The following is a 23349-nucleotide window of genomic DNA, read 5'->3' as shown; positions in this document are numbered from 1 at the left end:
ACCCCAAGCCCTAAGGGTGGAGCACCCTGAGCTCCTTTCGTGCAAAGGGACCCGAGCTACCCTTGAGACCCGAGCTCCTCCTAAGAGGTTCCGAGCTCTTCCTTCCTAAGAAGGGAGCACCCCAACTTTTGGCTAAGTGTCTCGAGGGAGAAACACCTCGGGACAACACTGTTGACACTCCTGTTCTTACTTGTTTAAGGTTCGCCTCCAGTGTGAGCACCTCGGGGCACCTCGGCACCTCGGTGCAAGGTAACTCAACCCCAAGTGATTGCGTGCAAAGTAGCTCAGCAACCTGTAGGGAAGATCCGCCTGACATCCGTACTTGCCAGATCTAGTGGCAGTACCCACATCTCTCGCCAAGCAGTGTCATGCATGCCATCTCTGAAAAGCATGGCACGCCCGACGGGTCCGTACCCTACAGCAGCAACCTGCACCTGCCATCTCAGCCCTAGCAGTAACGGCTAGGGTAGTGGCGGTTATGCCTGACGTGACTGAGCTCCGGTATAAGAGGACCCTGATCCTCACGAGGCAAAGGTATTGAAGCTAGCACTTTCAGCACTCTTAACTCTCTATGTGTTTTCCTTGAGTTTTCCTCAGAATTCTAACTTAGCCATCGGAGTGTTTCTGCCGGGAGAGCTCCCCGGGAATCCTTCACGTTCCTCTCCGTCTCAGGTGCCGTCTGTCACAGCTAGGAGCCAGGTTTCAGCCAACTAGGAGTGCCCATATCGTGCAACATCAGTATGCTTTGTTCTTTGTTTTTTTTTCGTTTTTGTGTCTGTTAAATGCAATATTATAAAGAATTTTTATTGTCTGCTATTCGCTTCTACATTAGAGACCCATATGTAGTTCTGTTAAAACATATCAGAAAGCAAAGCATCATTTTTACATCTACTGTTTGAGCGAACGCTGTAGACATAAGTCGGGTAAAGAAGACGACTTATCGATTCGGGTATGGGTCGGGTTTAAAAAGTCCTACCCGGTCCATTTAACTAACATAACGTGGCGCCTTAAGTTAAATGAGCCGAGTTCTAAGTGGGTTTAATTGTAAACCGCTCATATCCAACTCAATAATAAATATATATTTACTATTTAACACTATTTATTATTTTAATTAATTAATTACCATCTATTAAATAACAATATTTTATTAGTTGTATTTCAATATAATTAATTAGTAGTATTAATTAATTACTAGTATTTATTATTTAATTGTATTTAATTAACAATATTTAATTAATTAGTAGTATTTATTAAATTAATTTAATTAATTACAAGTATTTAATTAATTAGTAGTACTAATTAATTAACAATGTATTTACTAAAAATTAGCATAGATAAATATTGTCATTAGCGGTATTTAATTAATTACAATATTTATTATTGAGTGGTATTTGTTATTTAACAGTATAAAAAATTAGTATATATTCACTAAAAGTTATCATAAAATTAGTAGAAATGTCCAAAAATAGGCCCAATCTATAGCTTTGAAATGTAATCTTGGTGTGAGGAAGGGGAAAATGAGGGAACTTTTTGTTGAAATTTGGTAGGGTAGTGTTTTTGAGCATTTTGGGTTGATTGGTAGAGTTAGATTGGCCTAACTATGTCCAGATTAGGTAGATCTGTAAAGGGCTTGATCCAGTCAATTAAGAGTTTTGAAATGGAATTTTGGTATGATGGAAGGTCAAACAAAGGTATTTTATGCTAATTTTTTTGTGAGTAGGATTTTTAGTATGCAATGATCTGACATCTGATTGGTTTTGGAGGGCCAAAATCATGGAAATTTGGGTCAATAAGAGGATTCAAAATAGAACCTTTATTCGATGAAGGGGCAAATGGAGGAATTTTGGGTTGAAATTTTATAGGTGGATGTTTTGTGTCTAGTGTTCAATCATATGGTCTGATTGGTCCAGAGGTGTTAGGATTGAGGAGATCCGGGTTGTGGGTGCTTCAAGCTAACGTGAATGTTCAAAAGGGAATCTTTGTTTAACGAAATGATAAACAGAGGAATCAAGGGTAGGTATTTTAGGAGGTCTTGGGTTTGATGGTCGTGTTTGGGGTTTTTAGGCACTTTAGAGGGATTAAAATGATTTGATCGGGTATTCGAGGTAAACTGGGGGTTTCGTCAATGAATAAAAAAAAAATCAAGTGTTGACAATAGAATATCTAGATGTATTGGTCTCTTGGATCATTTGATGGGGTTTGATTAGTCTGTAAATGATATGGTCTTAGATTGAAATCTTAATTTGATAAAGGGTTAAATGGGGGATAGATGTGATGAAATTTTGTGGTGAGGTATTTATTAGGGGTGAGCATAAAAATCCAAAAAACCGAATCAACCAAAAAAACCAACCGAAACCAAGCCGGTCGGTTTAGTTTCGGTTAATCATTAAAAAACGAACGGTTAACCAAACCGACCGATATATACAATATATATTTATATATTTAAATATATATATATATATATATATATTATATTTTTATATTTTTTTGAAAATAAAATAAAAGATTTCGATTTATTCGACACCTAGTCGCCTACTGATTTATTAGTTGCAGACTTTCAGCCTTAATGTTCAAATTTCATTTTTTTTTTGAAATTTGAACCTTTTCAATTAAAAGTTCAACAGTCTGCCTCTGCCAGAGTGCTAGATTGTCAATTTTCTTTTGTTTTTTCCCCATACTGCCAACTCTTTTGTCTCATTTAATTTTTCTCTTTTTCCCTCTCACTCTCAGTTTTCTCACTTTCTCTTCTCTCCGTTTTCTCTTCTTCATCAACTTGGTTCTTACACCACAGTCCAGACGGCCGTGTGGCCCGTGCCAACCACCAACACGATAGCACCAAGCTGCAACGCCGGTCGTTGCCTCGTTGGAAAACAAGCACCAACAATCCAACCAGTCTGGCAAGCAAGCACCAACGCCGTCTCTCTCACTCTTTTCAGTTCTCTCTTTTCTCTTTCTCACATCTCCTCTCAGCGTCTCCGCCAAGCGCCAGTCGTGCCACCTTTCAGGCTCTCATTCAGGTGACACTCAACGGCAACCACCAGCACCAACCAGTCCAACACCGACAATAACCAATGACACCAGCAACCACTGACAGTTTTAGTTTTTTTTTTAATTTTATATATAAAAAACCAAAAAACCGAACCACAATTAATTGATCCATCGATTAACCGATTGCATCGATTCGATTTCAATTTAAATATTTAAAAAACCGATCAAATTAATTCAATTTAAAAAAATACCCCACAGTTCGATTAACCAAACCGTAAACACCCTAGTATTTATAGATATCATATCACTCTTTAAAAGCCCATTAAAATTCGGTTAAAACCCCCCATGTTTTGCATGGGTCGCTACTAATTAAAGACTAAAGTAACTATTAAATTTAACAGAACAGCAACTTACAAACTTAAATATTTAATATTAGTTTGATATATGAATTTTGACAGTTTAACATGACTTAGGGAATGAATGCTACATATCCCCAAAAGGCTACACGCGTTCCCTGCATTTTTGTATTTTCTTTTGGCTCAGAACAGTGAAAGAGGAACAAGAAAGAGGTCAGGAGCTGAGTTGAAGGAACCTCAAAGTCATGGGATGCTTGGCTTCGGAGAGGTGATCAGGTTTTAGGACCTCAACGACCTCACCATTCACAAGAAGGCATACCACATCAGCTATCCTCTGGATCTGTTTGACACTGTGGGAAACCATCACCGTCGTCATGCTGCGAGCTTTCTTCAACTTAACAATCGCATCCTCTATGTTTTGTGTCGATATCGGGTCTAGAGCACTTGTTGGCTCATCCAATAGCAACACCTTGTAAAACAAAATTAACAGGTGTCATGACTCTTTACACCACAATAGAGAGAGAAATGGTATTGGCACTGAGTTGAGATTTTGAGAACACATCTCCGCCCCACAATGCCCCACAGCACATCTCCGCGTGTATTGAGAATATCTCCTGATGATGTATCAAAATCGATGATGTTATCATCGGGAGATGCTCTCAATACAAGGCGAAAATGTGCTGTGGGGCGGAGATGTGAACTCTGAGATTTTCTGCCAATAAAACCTGTTCCAACCCTCTGCCAACTTGATCTAACACCATACATCTCACTATGACACTAGGACGCACCATAAAGTGAGGCCTGCCAAATATGAAACGTGGGGTGTAAGATCTTGTTGGTAGAGGGTTAGAATGTGTTTTATTGACAGATGATCCTGCAGATTCATTCATACTGTAGAGTGTGGGCATTTCAAGTAGAAATGTTGCCTAGACAGTGCCATGTAGACGAGTTCAGATCTGTGCCCCACAAGGGGGCACCCCACAACGTCCCACAGTACATCCCTGCCATGTATTGGGAACTTCTCCCAATGATGACATTATCATTTCTGGTAGATCATCAGGAGATGTTCTCAATACACGATAGGAATGTGATGAAGAACGTAGTGGGGCGCAGATGTGAACTCCATGTAGACATTTTTTTTACTTTCATTTAACACTGGATGAAACGACACTCATCTCTTACGAAATAGGATTCAAACATAAACAGTAGTAGTACTCATTTTCAAGGTGAAACAGTTTCTAAAGTCAAAATGCTTGATTTGAAACAAAGATTGTACCAAATAGCACCATAGGCCATTGTAGAACCGCTTAAGACCGTTTCTGCATTGAAGGTGCCAACTGGCTCAGTTGGTAGGCATATAATCCGATCCAAAATCCGAATCGAATGTATGAATGATGCATTTGAGTTTGAGTCCGATCGGAATTTTGGGATTTCGGATTTCATCGAACTCCAACAGACTTACTCTAGGCCCAATATAAAGCTCTACCAAATACACAAGCTTGATACAAAACAAGACTTAAAATTCAATGAAAATGAAAAAAGGCTTATATATGTACAGCGGGTTGGATGGGGTTATTTGGGAATTTGGGACTTGCTCCCCAAGATGGAGAGAAAAAGAGAATCAGAAAAGCAATCGTTACCACTGATTTGAGGCAGTAATACTAATGATAGTTTTCATATCTCTACCCACAAAAACTCTACTCACACGTACCCACAAAACACCACAGCCGTGAATAAGAAATAAGAAGTGGAAACAGTAACATATGATGATGGGAGATTCCTCAAACTGGGAGAAGACAAAGTAAGCATCATCAGATATATACATACCCATATATACCTGATCAGCATATTCCTCTATCAAACACCTAATCAGTATCATTTCTTTTCACTTTGCTACTTATTTGTTTTTGTTTTCGTGACTGTGCTACGTAGACGTACTCCCATTCAGTGCAGTGTAATTAATCAGCTTATCCCATTACAGGTATATACATACCCATATGTGTGAGACAAATAGGGCACCTGTCACATGCTCAATCCAAGTGCACGAGTGCAGTGCAGTGCAAAATAATGCAGAAGATCCAGAAGTCATTTACATGACTTTTGAAATACCTAATTAGCATCACCCCCTAATCAGCAGTGAATTGGGATATGCTCCTCATACCGATCTCACAATATCACATCTCACCGTATATTGAGAATATTTTTCATGACTAATAACATACAAGTACAGGAGATGTTCTTGATGTACAACCCATACATGTTGGGGTCAGTGTGGGGAGCAAATAGGGATACTCATCAGTTTTTGTAATTCTCTAAACTGATACTACAGGTTGACCAGTTTCAATTCTTCGGCTTTCAGTTTTTATATTTATAATATATATATTATAAACATACGTAATATTTAATATATACATAAAGCATATATATTTGTATATAATATATAAATAATATATGATATATATTAAAAATATATAAACAATACATACACAATATATATATATATATATATATATATATATATATTTCAAAAAAAGACCCAGAACTAGAACCATTCTGGCCACTGGTTTCTGGATCGACAGTTTGACCATTTGATCGAACAAAAAAATTAAAAAAAATTAAAATAAAATAGCCAAAAACCATTGAACAGATCAAACAAATCAACGGTTCAACCGTCCGAGTCAATGAATCATTGACTGATTCAACAATTTTTGGCCAAAGACTAAGTTTGTGGTAAAACAAAACCAGTTGCCTAAATGGTTTTCAAACCAAACAGTCCAACGTCAAATCATTGGGTCAGATCAAATTAAATAACTTCAATTACATTGAGCTTGGGTTAGGATTCGGGCCCATTCAAAATTTAGCAAATGCTCAATCCAGTCCAAGTATAGCAAATGCACACCTAATATAGTAAGACCATAAATTAAAGAAAAGATGAAATCAGTTTAGTGAGTATACCTCTGGGTCATTGGCAAGGGTCCTTGCAAGTGCCACTCGCTGAGCTTGGCCCACTGATAACTCGCCACCAGCTTTTGTGGCAAAGGTGGAATCAAGATCGGCAAGGTTGAGCAGCTTGGATACCTCTGTGTCACTGAGCTTCTTACCTCTCAACTGTGGCCCGTACCGAATGTTGTCCGCAACCGTGCCTGAGGCCACACAATAACACAATGCTTAATTTGCTTATCATATGTTGAAACATAGAACATGTAATTCAAGCAATTGTTCCGTCCCTTTGGCAAGAGATAAACTTCTATACGAAAAGATTTCTTTGGCTATTTGATAATAATTTAAGTGGCTGAATTAAATAATTTATTATTTAGGCTTTGTTCATTTTTTGGTAAGTTATTTATTTGGGTAAGTATTGACAATTTTCCCTCCAGGTGAGAAAGTTGTTTATCTATCTAAGAGATACCTAGGAAAATAAATTTACCTTGATCCCTACATAAATCTGAATAAAGAACATGGGTTTCTTGATCAATGAGAATCAAAATACCATTGATCAACTTTCCCCTCACTCAAAATCCAAAAATAGAATGTCCCCTTAGTGTTTTAGTGAATAAAGTCTCCTTTGGACAAGATATTTTGCTTTTAAGATTTGGGTTGTGCAAAATGAGATTGGTTAAAAAAAGTGTTTTAATCATTTGGTAAAAATTGCTTTTAAAAATCCAACAATCTAGAGATAAAACACTTTTACACCCCAAAGCACTAGTTTAAAATCAGGGCTTTGTGCTTTTGAGCTTTAAAAGCACAAATCCTGAAGTTTGTCCAAACACAACCCAAGTTATTAAGTCATTCAATCCACCTACATTGGATTAAAAGACTGTTGCGGGGTGATTTAGAGCCTGTTTGGGAGGATTTATCTTTGCTTCAGATGCTTTAAAAGGGTCAGAAACTACTAGAAGAGGCAGTGTAAGTAGCTGTACAATGATCAAAATCTGGCTTTTCAAGTGGATACCACCTCTTAAAGCCAAAAAGCAAAAAGCCAGAGGACGAAAGGACTCCCAAAGAGGCACTAAAAATCAAGGTAATCCCAAATTCACCAGATTTCCAATCCTCTGTAACAGACTAACAGATGCCGGAGAAATTTCACGCGTACAGAGTAGGATGGTGCTTAGTTAAGTAATGAATGATGAAGGGTAAAGTTGTAATTCGTAAAAGCTGTGTCTACAGCTATGGGGCCCATTACATGCTCTAGGGCCCATATGTTGCCATGAGATCCACAATAGGGACAAAAATAAGTGTACTGTATTCACCTCTCAAATATATTGCAAGAACCAGACATCCAGACTCATTCAAATTTCAGAACTTTGTCCATTTTAGACCCAAAATCTGAAATGTTAATTTTCAAAAAAGATTTTAGAAATTTGAATGACATTTAATAATTATTTTCTCTTATAATTTTAATACTTTCTTATTTTTATTATCTATTTTTTATTTGTTTTATAAATATGTTAATATATTGGACTAAGGCCCAGTTTGCATTTTGATAAGCTATTTATCCGGGTAAATGCACTTATCCAGGTAATTATTTCCTAGAAAAGATTTACCCAGATAAGTTCATTTATCCATGTAAATAAGTCAATAACTATTTTATCCATACAAATTCATTATTACAAGGGATATTTTTGTCCTTTTCAAGTTTTGACAAATTTCCCCCAAAGTGGGAAAGTTTACCCACTTAAGAGATGGGCATCACTTATTCAGGTAAGTTCAATACAGGAAAATAAACTTTTTCCGATCTCCGCATAAATCTAAAAACAGAATATGAAGTTTCTCCCTTTTAAAATCCAAAAAAAGAACACCTCCTAAATGTATAATCAAATCTCAAAAATTTTAAGTTTTAATTTAACACCTAGATTCTCTGAATATGCAATATGTGGAGTGTAATATGGACCACAAACAAAGACTACGGTCAGAAGCGGAGCCAGCACATGGAAAAAAAGAAAAAGTATGGGGCCCTAGGCCAATACCCTCCCATCCCAATTGTTACTTGTCAGATATCCCTGTCAGTCATTTGGCTTCCAGAACTAGTCACGTGGCACATGCATTGTGCAGAGAGAGTGATGGGTTTAACAGACGAGGAATAGGTGAAATTGGAAAGATATGGGTATGATTGAAAAGATAGATAAAAAGAGAGGAGAGAGAAAAAGAGGTTTAAAGTATTGATGCAATATGGTTTAGTATCCGCATATCGTATCGTATCTTTTGAGTTCTAAAATATCTATTTATATTTTTGGGAATCTTTTTTTTAATAAAATAATATATATAAAAACAATTTGAAAAAACAAAAAAATATATATAAAGTGCATGGTTTTAAGTATTAATATACCTTTGTAGATGTACAGAAGTATATTGATACTTTGAAGTTTGGCCCTAGGCCAACACCCTCCCATTCAATTGTTACCTGTCAAAGAGAGAGAACGGTTTTAACTGTAGAGGATTGGGACTCAAGCACTGTAGACAATGGACAATGGACTTCTGTATGTGCATATGGGCTGGGCAGATTTGGTTTAAGATCTGCCAACTTGCTCATTTATTGTTCAATCATCCAGACCAAGTGGGTCAATTTGTGACATCATAAATCATAAAGATTTTTTTTATTTGTAATGCAACTTTATTTATACTAATATAATTGCATGGGAGTGTAAACGAAAAGAATGCAAATAATGGTTTAATTAATTCTTTTTTGGATTTTATTTTTGTTCCCCTTTAGGTCTTATTTTACTTCATTTATACTGAAATCAAATAAAATAAGGAAAATTTTAAAACAAAAATAAATCAAAATTTATATCAAATCATTTGCACTGCAACCAAATGGTGAAAAATATAAAAATATAAAAATAAATAAAATACTAAAAAAGTAGAGAACTTTTATGAAGAAGGTAGGCATGCTTTTAATATTACATATTAAATAAAAAATTAGATAAATGAGATAATTTTGTTATTAATGTTAGAAATGGCTATTAGGAAGGATGTAAACACTTAGAGTGCTGAAATGCACTCGGAACCTTGACCACCCAGACCAGGTCAGTAGTGGGTTGCAAATATTGCTTGGACTGCATTTGGCATTCCTTATTTTAAAGATTTATTTCCTTTTTTGCTATTAAAATGACTTTATCAATATTCACTTTTTAACTGTAAAAAAGAGATAAATCATTTATAGATTATGTTTTTAATTGCAAAAAGGAGACAAGAAAGATAAATGTAACCTTAGTCACAACGACCAAATGGATGAATGGCGTTTAGATTATGAAATCTCCCGTGTATGTTAAATTCAAGGGAGAGATGTTTCTAATGTGCAGTTGTGTGTAGAGTTTTTGTTTTTTAGAAAATTCTACCACAATAAATAAATAAATACATCATGGAAAGATCAATTTCTTTTGCATTGTCTAGTCCAAAAGATTGTTATTTTTAAAAGAAACGGAAAAAATATACACATGCTACCTTTTTTTTTTTTTGAGAAAAAGGAACCAAACACCACCTAAGTTATAATTGGCTTGATCATAGGGACGGCAATTTCTAACTTACTCGGTGGGTACCCACCTCGATGAAATGGGCCTTTTTATTTTTTCTTGAATGACAGGTTTTGGGGCAGGGGCGTACAGGTTTTGGGATTCTACAAACCATACAGGTACGGGTAAGGTATGGTCTTAGGCTAAACATGATCCTCCCCAATATGCATACTATTGGAAAGCATATAAACTTCATGTATAAGTTGTTGAATTTGATAATATTTTAAATTTTATGTAATGAATAATTGATAGTTTGTGTTTGTTATATGTCCTAATCAAGAAGTACTAGGAAATTAGATGAGTATTCTAAATCCAACCTATCCCTACCCTTGAATGCAGGGAGGATAGGGTCAGGGAGGGTTTTGCATTTTCATGCTTGGAGAGGACTTGGATTCTCATAACCCAATCTGCTATGGGTTATGAGGTGGATATGGGTTGAGAGGTTTAAAGAGGCGAGTAGTATCTAAAATTTACAAAACCCTCCCCGAATCCTCCCCATTGCCATCCCTAGTTGATCATGCAAATAATCTAATCATTGTAACTAGTTATTCATCTCTTTGTCTTTATCCATCTAACTAGTTTAAAGTAAAAAATACATTGGAAGTGTTAAGTTGCATACCAAAGAGGTTTTCTTTAGGTTAACTTTTAACTAGATACGAGATACCTATATATCCTCCTCTTCACTCTTAGTCCCATAAACCTATTACCACATTGTAAAGGCTCAGTTTGGAAGGAATACAAATACAGATTTGTACAGTACAAATACATACAAAATAATATAAAATACAAGGCTTTGCACTCTACATATTTGTATTCGTACTCCTTCAAAACTGAGCCCAAAGGGACCATTCAATCTAAAGGCTTATACTGTTAGTGGAGATCCCTGAATAGGTTTTTAGTTTCTAGAATACTCCCTCACTCAAAAGCCCATTAGGTTTGAAGAGCGAAAAAGCACAGGCCCATTCATACTTTGTGATAAAATTTGATTAATAATAATGAGGGAGGCCAAGATCAAATGCTAGATGCAGGCTCTATACCATGCCAAGAAACCATTCAACCTTCAAGTTTAAGCTGTTAGGTGAGGTCCCTCAATGGGTTTTATTCTCTAACAACTTTCCCTTATTCTAACCAAAGCTCGAAGGTGCAAACTGAGTTTTTAACTACAAAAAGACCCTCATAATTTTTTCCTTGATTAACTCAATATATTTTATCATAAAAGTTCTCTCCTAAATTATTTCCAACTCTTTTATTAGTCTAATAAATTTTTTAATTAATCTAATAAGTTTTACTTTGAAAAAGTGGACCTTTTATTTTTTAGCCCGCCATTGATAATGTTGGTAGATGTAATTCGTAAAATTTCAAGTTTATTAAGAGAATGCCTACCCAAACGGTGAAGAACAGAACAATGGCGCTTGCACTAATGAGAACATCAAAGCCACAGAGGAGACGCCAAACCCAAGAATCAACCAAAAGTCAAAGTTGGCGTAGAAAGCTTTGTGGAGGCATCATCTTGGTAATGCAATTGCAACGTTAACATTTTTAATCTGGACCACAATGTGAACATTGGTAGCAAGTACACGTATAGCCTATCAATCTGAAGGTAAGGCTTTTCTTTTTTCATCTTTATAATTGCTGAGAATGGTCTTTGAATATATCAAACACTTTTCCAGCAATAACATCTGGTTGCTTTACTGTGAAAATCATTCAGGTTGTGCTAAAGCAGTTGGGCGAAGAAGATCAAGGTTTTAAAAACCGACCTGGACAATGAACCGCTTTAGCCACCGGTTTTTGGGTCAGTGGTTCAACTGTCTTAATCGAATGGGTCAAAATGGTCAAGGTAACTTTTGCATCGTGACCATTGAATTGGAATTTACAAAAAAAAAAAAAAACAAAACTGTAGGGATTCTTTAAATTTTTAATTTTCTGTTGATACTTTTCCATTAATTACAATTAATATTATTTTTATAATTAATTAACAAAAAATAATTGTAATTAACAATTGTTTTGTTTTAATTTTCTATTAATATTTTTATTTTATTATTTCCCATGTATGGGTCAGTATGACTTTGTTACAAAAGGGAATAGGAAGGTAGTAATAGTAATGATGCTAAAAATGATAATTACTAAAAAATAATAATAAAATTACTTTAAAAAATGTAAAAAAATACTAAAATAATCAAAAATAATCAAAATAAAGATTTTCATCATGCATTTTTAGAACCATAAACCATCTATAAGGATGTATATATAAAAAACCATGCATTCCCTGCTAGCTAGCAAGTCCTTAAAATAAGGAATGTCAAATGCAGCCTTAACCTTTTAAGGTTTCTCAAGCCAAAGGGTTATTACTAAAATGGCCTTAACAACATGCATAATTAAACTTAAACTATTATCCATGTAGTTTAGTTTTCCTTGCGATCAAGTTTTATGGGTGATTGCTGGACACACCAAGGGCATCCACTGGACAAAGCACCCTTTACATTGGGTAGTTGTTAACCTTTAGGCTGTGTTTGGTTTGAAGGAAAAAGTAGGGAAAGGAAGGGAAAGATAGGGAAATTACAAACCTTATATAGGGTTCCTGCCTTTTCCTTCCTTTCCCTACCTTTTCCTTCAAATCAAACATAGTCTTAGTCTCTAAGGTTCGGGTTTATCGAGATTGGTCAATAAAAGAGCTTATTGTATACATCTCAAGCTTATGATTTACAACAAATCCTAGACAAGACGTAACACAATGACAACTTCTTGGACTTTAGTCTTGTTTTTCTTTTCTTTCAGCTCAAGGTAGCCAAGGTTAGACTAGTTCTGGCTCTTAGGTATTCTTAAACTTCAGTTAATCTTCTTTCGAAAGCCAAAGGGACAAATTTCTGCACCAAGAGAATGAACCTGTGAAGGATTCTAAGGTTCTGAACAATAAGGAGTTGATCACTTAAAATGATGAGTCAGCTACCTTACACAGCTGAGACATGTATTAAATTTACACTTTACTTGAGTTGACTACTTATTCTAATGAGACAGCCACCTTTAATAGCTGAGGCATGAAATATGATTTCACATGAGTTAAATACTCAAAATGATGAGTCAACTACACTTCATAGCTAGGAATTGGGACCAAGTTATGAGTTGTCTAAGAATTAATCGACTGCTAAAGAAAAAAGATTCCACCCTACAACTAGTAATCCATTAACAAAGTTTATCAATCGACTACTAGCCACGTAAGTGTCATCGTTTAAATGTTAAGGCTCAGTTTGGAAGGAATTCAAATACAAATATGTATGGTATACATACATACAAAATAATACAAAATACAAGGTTTTGCACTCTACAATTTTATATTTATACTTTTCCAAACTGAGCCTAAACGTCTAGTTGATTCTTTTGGTAAGCCTTCTATTCGTTGAGGCTATGTTCTGAACATTGCAAAGAATGGCTTGAATCCAACCCAATGGCTCTTTAATTGTCATAAGGTCTTAATTTCCATAAAACGATGTTTGAGGGACGGAGAATAACAAGAACTTGATTTGCATTATATCTGCTATACTGATAACATTATCTAAGAGAGAGTACTTTGAGAAAAAGAAAATAGTTCTCTCTGTGCTTAAATCAGTTTATGTAAGAAAAACTAAGTAGCCTTTAAGGCTTATATGTTTCTCATAGTGATTTGAGAACCTCTTCATGTGTTGAGATTATTAGTGTTGTTTTCTCTTGCTATTGATATTGGTTTGCTTATATTTGTTTACATCTTTCTAGTTAAAGGCATTCATTATATGTGTCTTTATTGTAATCTCTATTGTGAAAAAAAGTGTTTAAGGTGAAGAACACCAAAGTTGGTAGTGATAACACTAAAAAGTCTGTCCAAGTATAGCAAGCTTCCAAAAGCCATGTTGGGTTGTATTGGTTTAGCTGACACCATTAAGTTTTATCTAGTTTGTGGTAGTGGAAAATCTTAACAAGGGTCGGATGTAGGTTGGGGTTTGTCAAACTTCTCGAAAATTCTTTGTGTTCTTTGTCTTTTCTTCGATCTTTACTGTTTTGATTATTATTATTTTTACGATTGCATTTTATTTCTGTTGCATTCACAAGCACACAATAGCCTTCAAATCATTGACATTAGGGGTGAACAAATGGGTAGGTTTTACCCAAAACCGAATGGAATCAACCTCGAATCAGCCTTGAACCGACCCTATCCAACCTATTACAGGATAAGTTCTGGTTCCAAATTCTTGGAACCAACCCTCTCATAGGCCGGTTCCAAGGTCTAAGGGTTTACCCTATTCGAGCCAGCCTGGTGAACTGGCCTTGGTGAAACCGACCTTGATGGAACCTACCTTGGAACTGGACTTTCCTTGAAATATACCCCATAGTATTTTTGGGGATGTTAAGATTTGAACCCAAGCATTCATGATTACAAAGGCCATGGTCTCACTTGACCATTGAGTTACTTAAGTGATTTGAACATTTGTTTTCATTTTAATATTTGAATGTGTACTGTAAGTAGTTTAAAAGGTAATACTTACAAAATTTAAATTTAATTTATAAGTTTTTAATCATATAATGATAATATACATATTAAGTTATCCAATTTAATCAATAAAGATAATATAAGTTTTAAACTATAAAAAATCAAGTTTTTAAGACTGCATTTGGAAATGATGTAAATATGTATGTCGGTTCGGTTTTGTCGGCATTTGGAAGGAGTGTAAATCAAGATTGACATAAAACTCCACTCCGATTTGGATTTGTTGGTGTTTGGATGGATTTGAGTTTTACGTTGTAAATCGATACAAAACCTCATCAAAAGTAAAGTTTTACATTGATTATCGATATAAATACTACACTGATAAAATCGATGTAAAACTCCACGCTTTTCGAATTCATTCTTTTCGAAGTTAATAGTCACTTTTTTATGGTTTGGTGTAAAGCATCATCGATGCGCTTTTACACCGATGAGGTTTTACATCAATTCCAAATGCAGCCTAAAGAACATGCTCCTCTTTGTGAAGGGGAAGAGTAAAGAAAGTACAAGTTCCATGAGTAGACCCGGGAAGATAACTCAGAACCACCAAGGCCAGAACCGATTCTAAAGTCAACTTTCACAGGATAGGTTCTAGTTCCAAAAGCCTGGAAAAGACCTCTATAGGGTAGGCTCCAGCTTTTTCCATGGAACCAAACCAAACCAGCCCATGCTCACCCCTAATTGACATTGCATACATTTTCCAACTACCCAATTCACCCCCCACTTGGGTGGGCTACTTGGGACAATAAGCCGTATCAAAATAGGTTCACCTTGAATTAGTTTAATGGCTAGGTGCTAGAATGGTCACCTAAGCCCTTACATAGAAGGGAAATCCATCTCCAAACCTCCATTCTTTAATGGTGTTGACTACAACTATTGGAAAACCAAGATGAGAGTTAGGGCTGTTCACGGGTCGGGTTGGGTCAGTTTACTGATGTTTTTCCAACCGATCCGACCTGATCAGGTTACCTGATATGGAAACCGAAACCGACCCTGTGCTAAGCAAAACTGACCTGATCGGTTTGAGTCGATTTGGGTCGGTTTGGGTCAGTTTCGACTCTACTTAGTGGTGACTTAGTTGTTGTACAACCTAACTGATAGAGATAACTTAGTTAAGTAGGAACAAAGTAGGTTGTAACTACTAACTAGGAACTAACTGCTAAGTCGGTTCGGTTTGGGTCGGTTTCGATTTTCATACATGAAAACCGAAACCGAACTAAACCATCGGTTTATGATTTTTTATAACCTGAAACCGACCGATGTTGAAGAAAACCCGACCGACTCGGGTTGGGTTGGTCCGGATTGATCGGTTTGGTCAGGTTGGATCTTCTTATGAACAACCCTAATGAGAGTTTATCTCATCTCCTTAGAGTATGATTTCTATAGAGTAGTAGAGAAAGGGCCCTTTAAGCCCATGAAAAAAAGGTAGGGCAAAGGTTTGTAAATAAGGATCCCTCTAAATAGTCTAACGAAGAAAAGAAGAAAGTCTCCCTAAATGTTAGGGCCATGAACTATCTCTACTATGCCCTAGACAAAAATTAATTTAATAGGATTTCATGGTGCGAGACAACCAAGAAATCTAGAGATCACAAGAAACTACCAATGAAATAACTAATCTAGCGAAAGAGTCCAAGATTAGCATGCTAGTGCAAGCATATGAACTATTTAAAATGAAGCCACATGAATTAATCACTGACATGTTTACTCATTTTATAGATATCACCTATACAAGGTTCAAAACATCGATACACCCAATACGTCGGTCGGAGCATATCGGGCGAATCGATAATGTTTTTTTTTTTTACTTTTTTTTTTCTGAAACTGGTTAAGGGAACTGGTTTAGGGCTCCTCCACCCCCTGAACCAGTCAGACCCTCGATACACCCACTATAGAGGCATATCGAAGGGATTTCAGAACGATACGTATCAACCGATACAAGCCGATACATGTCGATACTTTGAACCTTGTACCTATGAACTCAAGAGTCTTGGGAAAACCTATCCTAAGAAAGAAAAATTGAAAAAGATATTAAGGTCTCTTAAAAGGAGTGAGAGATAAAAGTTATAGCCATCTAGGAATCTAGAAATCTAAGCACCATACAGATGGATGAGCTGATTGGTTCTCTTCTTACTCATTAGATTGGAATGAAGGAAAGAGAAAAAGAAGAGGGCTACATCATTTCTATCAATAGCATCACTAGAGAAAGAGGAGGAATACATCAGTGAAGAAAAAGAAATTGCCGTAATTTTTAAAGCTTTTGAAGAACAGGAAAGGCATTGCTAGGAAACCTCTATAAGAGTCCATATTCTTTGAATGCAATAAGGAAGGGAACATCAGGTCAAAATGCCCTATGTTAAAGAGAAGATTTAGAGGGAAGAAAAAGCCACTGAAGGCCACATGGGATGATATAAGCTCATGTGATGAAGAAGAATCCGATGTTAAACAAGCTAACTTCTGTCCATTAGCAGATGATGAGGATGAGGTAATTAAGTCAAGACTATACTTGCAATTTTATCAAGGAAAAATTGTCAGATACTTTAGAAGAATTTTATGAAGAAATCAAGAGGCAAAATCTAAAAAATGAAGAGCTTAGGAAAGTAGTAGAGAAAAATATTATACAAGCTAGTAATTTGAAGGGTCAAATTAACAGTCTTTCTCATTCTCAAGATTAACAAATGAGAATAAGGAAATAAGAGAGGAAAATGAAAGGCTAAATGATATTGTCCAATACTTGAGGACAGAAAGATCTTTTGAAGATCACTTAGAAATAAAAGCCCTACCAAATTATAGGAAAATAAAAAAATGATAAATAAAAAGTGTAGGTTACAAATATACTTACAACAATAGATCTCATAAAAGAAAGTTTGTGAAAGCCTTAAATTATGATCGAGCTAAACATCTTTATAAATTTTGTTGTAGACATGGTCATATAACACTGTTATCATAGAAGAGATCCAGAGGATCCAACTATTAAATGGGTTTAAAATGATAGACTAACCATAAGGCCTATTGGCTTTTTGGTAAGTTACCCGGGTAAATGTAATTACCTGCGTAAGTTTTTCCTGGGAAACACTTACCCAGGTAAAGTGTATTTACCCATGTTCTTTTGTTTCTCAGGCAAATAAGACAATGACCATTTTAACCATAGAAATTCATTATTAAAAAAGTGTTGACGTTGAATAGTGATAGTTACTTAAGTAGGATCTGCTAAAAAACAATCGGCTATCACATGTAGTCGACTATTGAAAACAAGTATTCAACTACCACTGAGGAAGTAGTGACTACTAGAAGCTATTAGTCGGATACTAATTTGAGGATTAGGGGGATATTTGATAAAAATTTTAACACATGAATAGTTTCTCGCACATCACAAGTGAATAAGAACCTCAACAAGCACTCCAAACACCTCAACTTGATCATCCAATTCAATGGAATTCATCCTAAAGAAAAAAAAAAAAAAGTGAAGACTCAAGAAGTCGACTAAATGCATTGTTCTTGAATCTAGATGTAGAAGAGAGATACCAAGATTTGATTTCAAAAAGAAAAATACTTGGAAGCAAGCATTAGATTTTGAGATTTTAAAGTTAGAAGGATTTAATATTGAGACTTAGGATGGTTATGCACATAGTAGTGGTTAAAGTAATTCTTCCAAAACAAGGATCTCTCAATCATATCTCTGGCATGGAGTTACTATTGCTGTATTGTATTAAGACCGCTAGGCCTATCAACCTACCCTATGCCATTATGTGTCGCATGTCAGAAGTTGCTATGAGTAGGAGTGATCATTCTTGCCCCGGCCTATCTTCTAAAATTCCGTGCCTGGGCCCAGGGTTTTGTGTGCAAGCCCAGCCTGGCCCAGGTTTACATCAAACCCAAAAAATTCCAGGTCGGGCTTGGACCCAACACTTCAAGCCCAGCCTAGGCTTGGCCCGGCATTTTGACACATGTGTGAACACTTAAACCAACTCAAGTATATGAATTGCCATCCTAGGCAAGGCCTTCACTTTTATTGCCTAAGCAATGTGGGACTTGGAAAAACATTCAATGGTAACATTCACTATTTAGTGTTGCTCCAAGTCCCACATTGTTTAAGAATGACACCCATGCCTTTTTCTTGTGCATAGGCCTAAAGCTTGGCCATGCCCTATTTAACTTGGGTTTGTGCCATATTTTCTTGCATGTATTACATGCTATTTAACTAAAACAAAAAAATTAAATAGTTAAATTCTTATTATTGAATGTCATAGGCCGAAGCTCATTTCTCATTAGGCCTGGAAAGCCCATAAGTTTGGTCCGCCTGTATAGGGCTGGACTTGGGCAGTTGGGCTTGCAATCTAGGCCTGGGGTGTGGGCCGGGCTGGGCCTGGCCCTAGGTTAAAACCCTTATCATTGGTGCTAAACCCAGCCTGGTCCGGCCCATGATCACCCCTAACTATAAGTAGTACAAGCTTTCTATCCTATGGAATAATCTTAACCGAACTATTCACCTTCCTTGGGGTTAATATGAAAAGTGAAGCTTGGGGTTAATATGAAAAGTGAATCGAAAGTGGGTATTGAAAACTGCAAAATCATCAAGACATGAACCCTTAAAAATATGAATTTGCATAAGATAAAGGAGGGAATCTAGGTCAAGACAAAAGGTAAAAGCATGGTTTTTAAAATCGAACTGGTGACCGAACTGGTCAGGGGTCTGGTTACCAGTTCGAACAGTCTGACCGTTTGACCTGAATGGTTGGTTTGTTCTGACAAAAAAATTAAAAGATTAAAAAAATTTGAAAAACGGTCAAAACCATTCGAACAGATAACCGATCGATTCAACGGTTCACTGACCAAAATCAATGATTTTGGGGAAAAAAACAATTTTGAGGGAAAATAGAGATGACCAATTCCTGATTTTTTTTTGTCCGACCGTCCGGTCCGATCAGGTTTTGAAACCATGGGTAAAAGTAAGGGTGCTAAAGAAAAAGAGGAAAATAGCAATCCCACATGCGTGGAAGAGCATGATAACCTATTCGAGGACCTCATTGATTTCTGGGGAGACCATATGTCATTCTTTTCGGATGCTTTAAATGTCCCTCGCAACAAAGGAGTTTAATGGATTGATTGTAATAATTTCTTACTCACCTGTTTGTAACTTTTGGTATTTGTGCTTTTACTCATGATTTTAACTTTTTATAATGGCTATAGGTGGAAGTTTAAGCCAAGCCAAGCCTTGGATCCTTTTGAAGCAGAGTTTATGGCAGTTTGGGAACCTCTATCTTTTGCAAAAGCTCAACATTTGTTTTCAATGACAAGAGTTTGGATTCTAACTTTTAATGGATGGGTGTAATGGATTCAGAGGGCATCAGCTGACATTTTTTTGGTGGGGCTAGATCTGTTCTTCATAAAGCGCTCCTCACACTGACCTCGCAACATGTTCCAGTCATACAGTAAGAATATCTCCTGTATTTAAGGCTGTTTGGTTGCAACATAAATAAATTTGTATTGATGCAAAACCATGACAGTGCAAAGGATTTGAGTGTAAATTCTAACCCAATTTTATTTTAAAATTTAGTTTATTTTATTTTATAACAGTACAAATGAAGTAAATTAAGACCTGAAGTAGAATAAAGTAAAAGTAAAATAAAAATAAACAATAACTTGCATTTTTACATTTGCACTCCTACGCATTTATATTAATGCAAATAAATTTTCACTGCAATCAAACACAGCCTTTCCAATACAAGATGGGATGCTGTGATGTCAGTGTGAGGAGAAGATCCTAATTCTTTTTTGGTTTAAGTTGATAAAATAATTGTTAATTTAGCTCAATACTTCAGAGTTCAGACTTCAGTTATCCTAACGGCATGTACTTACATTTTAGCTCAAGGAAGGCAAGGAGGTTAGAGTAAGAGTTTATAGTTAGGTCAATCTGGTGGGATACCCCAAGATGGTTGGAACCTTTCATTTGTATTTATTCTTTTTAAGTTTGGTAGTTACAATCACCTCCCCCTAAACTTGTGACATGGTTGCAGATTGACCCCTCTATTAGAATTCTCTAAAAAGAAGCATAAAAATGTCCAAAATACTCATGCAGTTACTAGTGAGACTAGTTTTTATAGAAAGAATGATACAAATTTTATGAAAAAAAAAAAAATTAAAGTTGTAGCTTTACCTTTGAGTAGTTGATATGAACAACAAATTTGAAAAATAAATCAATCTCATAAAAGAGATCAAAGGGTTTCCGGTAGCAATTCATATATATAAAAAACCTTGGAACATAAACATTTTGACCAAAGCAACTGTATAGGTATTTTAGACATTTTGACTAAAATAACTGTATAGGTATTTTAGAATTCTAATAGAAGGGGTCTTTTTACAACTATATCTCAGACTCTTAAGGGTGGTGATTGTAATTATCAAATTTTAGAGAAGGTTTAGCAATTTACTCTTAAAAAAGAAAATTAGAAAAAAAAAAAACATAATCCTGTACCGTACCATACGCTAGTTAATAAGTAATAAACTACTAATTACGTATCAGGAGAGCGCCATCCAGAGGTGGAGATAAAACATAGAGAGAAGTAGAGAACAAACGTGCTATTTTAGAATTCTAATAGCACGCCTCACGCTGACCTCACAGCCACATCTCACCCGAACATCTCCCAAGTCCCAATGGATAATATATACAAGCATCAGATGTTCCCTCTGTGAGATCGATGTGAGGCGTGCTAAGTGAAGAGCGGATTCGGACTACCAAGAAAATGAGCGAAGACGTACCATCGAATAGAACGGGAATCTGGAAAAGCATCCCAACCTTACGGCGAAGGGTCAGTACATCAAGATCGCAGATGTCTCGGCCGTCCAGCAACACAGTTCCGGCCGGTGGCTCCCACAAGCGATTCAGAGCTCTCAGGAGCGTGGACTTGCCGCTCCCGCTCGGTCCAACGATCCCTACGATCACACCCTTCGGAATGTCAACGCTCACCCCGTTGAGTATCGGAACTCCTGTGTCCGATACCCTGGTCAGCCCCCGTACTTGAATTTTGGACTTCGTTTCGGGTTCGACATCAACCCCGTTCAGCATCGAAATTCTCGTCTCATCTGTGTAGACGTATTAGATTGAAAGAGAGGGAGAGAAAGGTGAGAGTGGAATTTCGATTCTAAGAAGAGATGAAAATTTGAAAAAGAATTTCAGATGGAGTTGTGAATTAACTACCTGGGGTGGTCTCCATTGATGGAGTTCGAAGTTGCAGAGAGCCTTAATTTGGAAGATTATGCACTGAGAAGAATGGAAATGGGAGAGAACTTTGATAGATAAAGGTGTTGTGGGGATGTGAGTTGTCCCTCCACCAGAAAGGCCAACTCCCGAATGTCACCGGTTTATAGAATTTCTCAGCATTCTTAACTTTATGTTATACTCAAGAAAAAAAGGGAAAAACCAACATTGTTTTAAGTATTTCAAGTGGTGCTCACGGAAAAGACTAACAGGCCCTCTGCCCCTTTTCATTACGAACTAGACTAGTACAGATTATATAATATTAAATAATGAAGCAAAATAAGATTATAATTTATTATTAATTCAATCGTTTATTGTTAATAATGAGGGTGGGGGACCCACTCTGGTTTGATAACTGGATCTTCAATAAACTCTTAAACAATGTGGGAATCTTGCTTTGACCATGTCAGGTTATGCTAAGTAGGAGTAGAAAAATAATCAAGACATGAAGGCTATTTGGATGTGGTGGAAACAGTACAAAATGACTATAGAGGTTAGGGTTTTGAGATTAGTGGCACATGACAAGACTGGGATGCTTCATTTTGGTTGCCATTCTATGCATATAGGGTTTTGAGATTAGTGTTATACATCATGCTATAACAAAATTAGTGTTTTATACTGTGGTAAAATGAGTAGCCTGAACCATACTACTTAGTGTGGTTGAGAAATTAAGTGGTGTTTTATAGTGTGGTTGAGAAATTAGGTGTTTTGTAGTGTGGTTAAGAAATTAGGTGGTGTTATATACTATGCTATAACAAAATAGGCGTTCTACACTATGGTAAAAAATGGGTAACCTGAACCACACTACACCACATACACATTGTGTAGGGTGTGGTGTGGTTTAGGCCACACCACATGTTTTGGTTTCATGTATCTCAATACACAATATGAGATATAATTTACATTTTTTATCAATTATAATAGTTTTTTTGCTTTTTTAAGAAAGATACAATTAATTTAACATGTGATCCATTTTTAACCATGACTACGAATTAATAAAAAAATTATTGGCTGAATTGAAAATATTTTAATAATAATTTAAAAATTAAAAGGAATATGAAAATGATGTAGGCGCACATGGTCTCGTCCTATGGCAGGCCTGCACGTGTTAGGCGACGCGGTTTAGAGCAGACCTAATAAGGGCACGTGCAGAACAGAGCTCGGCGGGTTTTCCAGAACCAATAGCGCGGAGTCACCTAGCGGCCTCGGATGGCCGTGCTCCCCGCATACAAACCACATCTAGACTGTCCGATCTCACCTACCTCCAAGCAATATCAAGTATAAATAGGAGGTGACCCCCTCAAGGTAAGGGATTGGAACTTGAACTCAAGAACAAGCACTTGAGAACTCTTTCTCCTTCGTGGCCTCGTCTAAGTGTTCACACCTCAAGCCTCGCCCACCTTATACACCTCCTAGTACTAACTTGACCGTCGGAGTCTCCACCTCGAGTACTCACCTAGGGCCTCTGATGTTCTCCTCCTTGTAGGACCGACCTACTAGTCCTCAGCCTCTCTGGACCTCGGGCCTCACCGCTCCTCGGCACCTCGGCTTGGGAGTAAATTGACAGTGTTGCCCTCAACCCATTTTGACTAGCAACAATTGGCGCCATTTGTGGGAACGTCGGGGCCACCTACCAATGCTTCGTCAACAAGGTTTTCAAGCACCAGATGGGAAGGAACGTTGAAGCCTACATGGATGATATGGTGGTGAAGAGCCTAAAAGCCAACC

At 36.5% G+C, this 23349-nt stretch overlaps 1 protein-coding gene across 1 annotated transcript; it reads right to left on the bottom strand.

Annotated features, from left to right (window-relative positions):
• Positions 1 to 3398: 3398 nt before the first annotated feature.
• On the bottom strand, positions 3399 to 21818 carry ABCI17 (non-intrinsic ABC protein 3). Its single transcript, XM_088958687.1, has 4 exons — positions 21562 to 21818; positions 21123 to 21446; positions 6300 to 6487; positions 3399 to 3813 (listed from the first exon to the last, which is right to left on the bottom strand). Exons 1-4 carry the CDS (start codon positions 21575 to 21577, stop codon positions 3559 to 3561), a joined length of 783 nt encoding a protein of 260 aa, XP_088814813.1. The 5' UTR covers positions 21578 to 21818; the 3' UTR covers positions 3399 to 3558.
• Positions 21819 to 23349: the final 1531 nt, after the last annotated feature.

The sequence above is a fragment of the Nelumbo lutea genome, chromosome 8 (assembly GCF_056320005.1).
Source record: "Nelumbo lutea isolate HS-2025 chromosome 8, American lotus-T2T, whole genome shotgun sequence".
Classification (NCBI taxonomy): domain Eukaryota; kingdom Viridiplantae; phylum Streptophyta; class Magnoliopsida; order Proteales; family Nelumbonaceae; genus Nelumbo; species Nelumbo lutea.
Note: the sequence above shows the minus strand (reverse complement) of the source record. Positions and strands in the feature narration are given on the sequence as shown.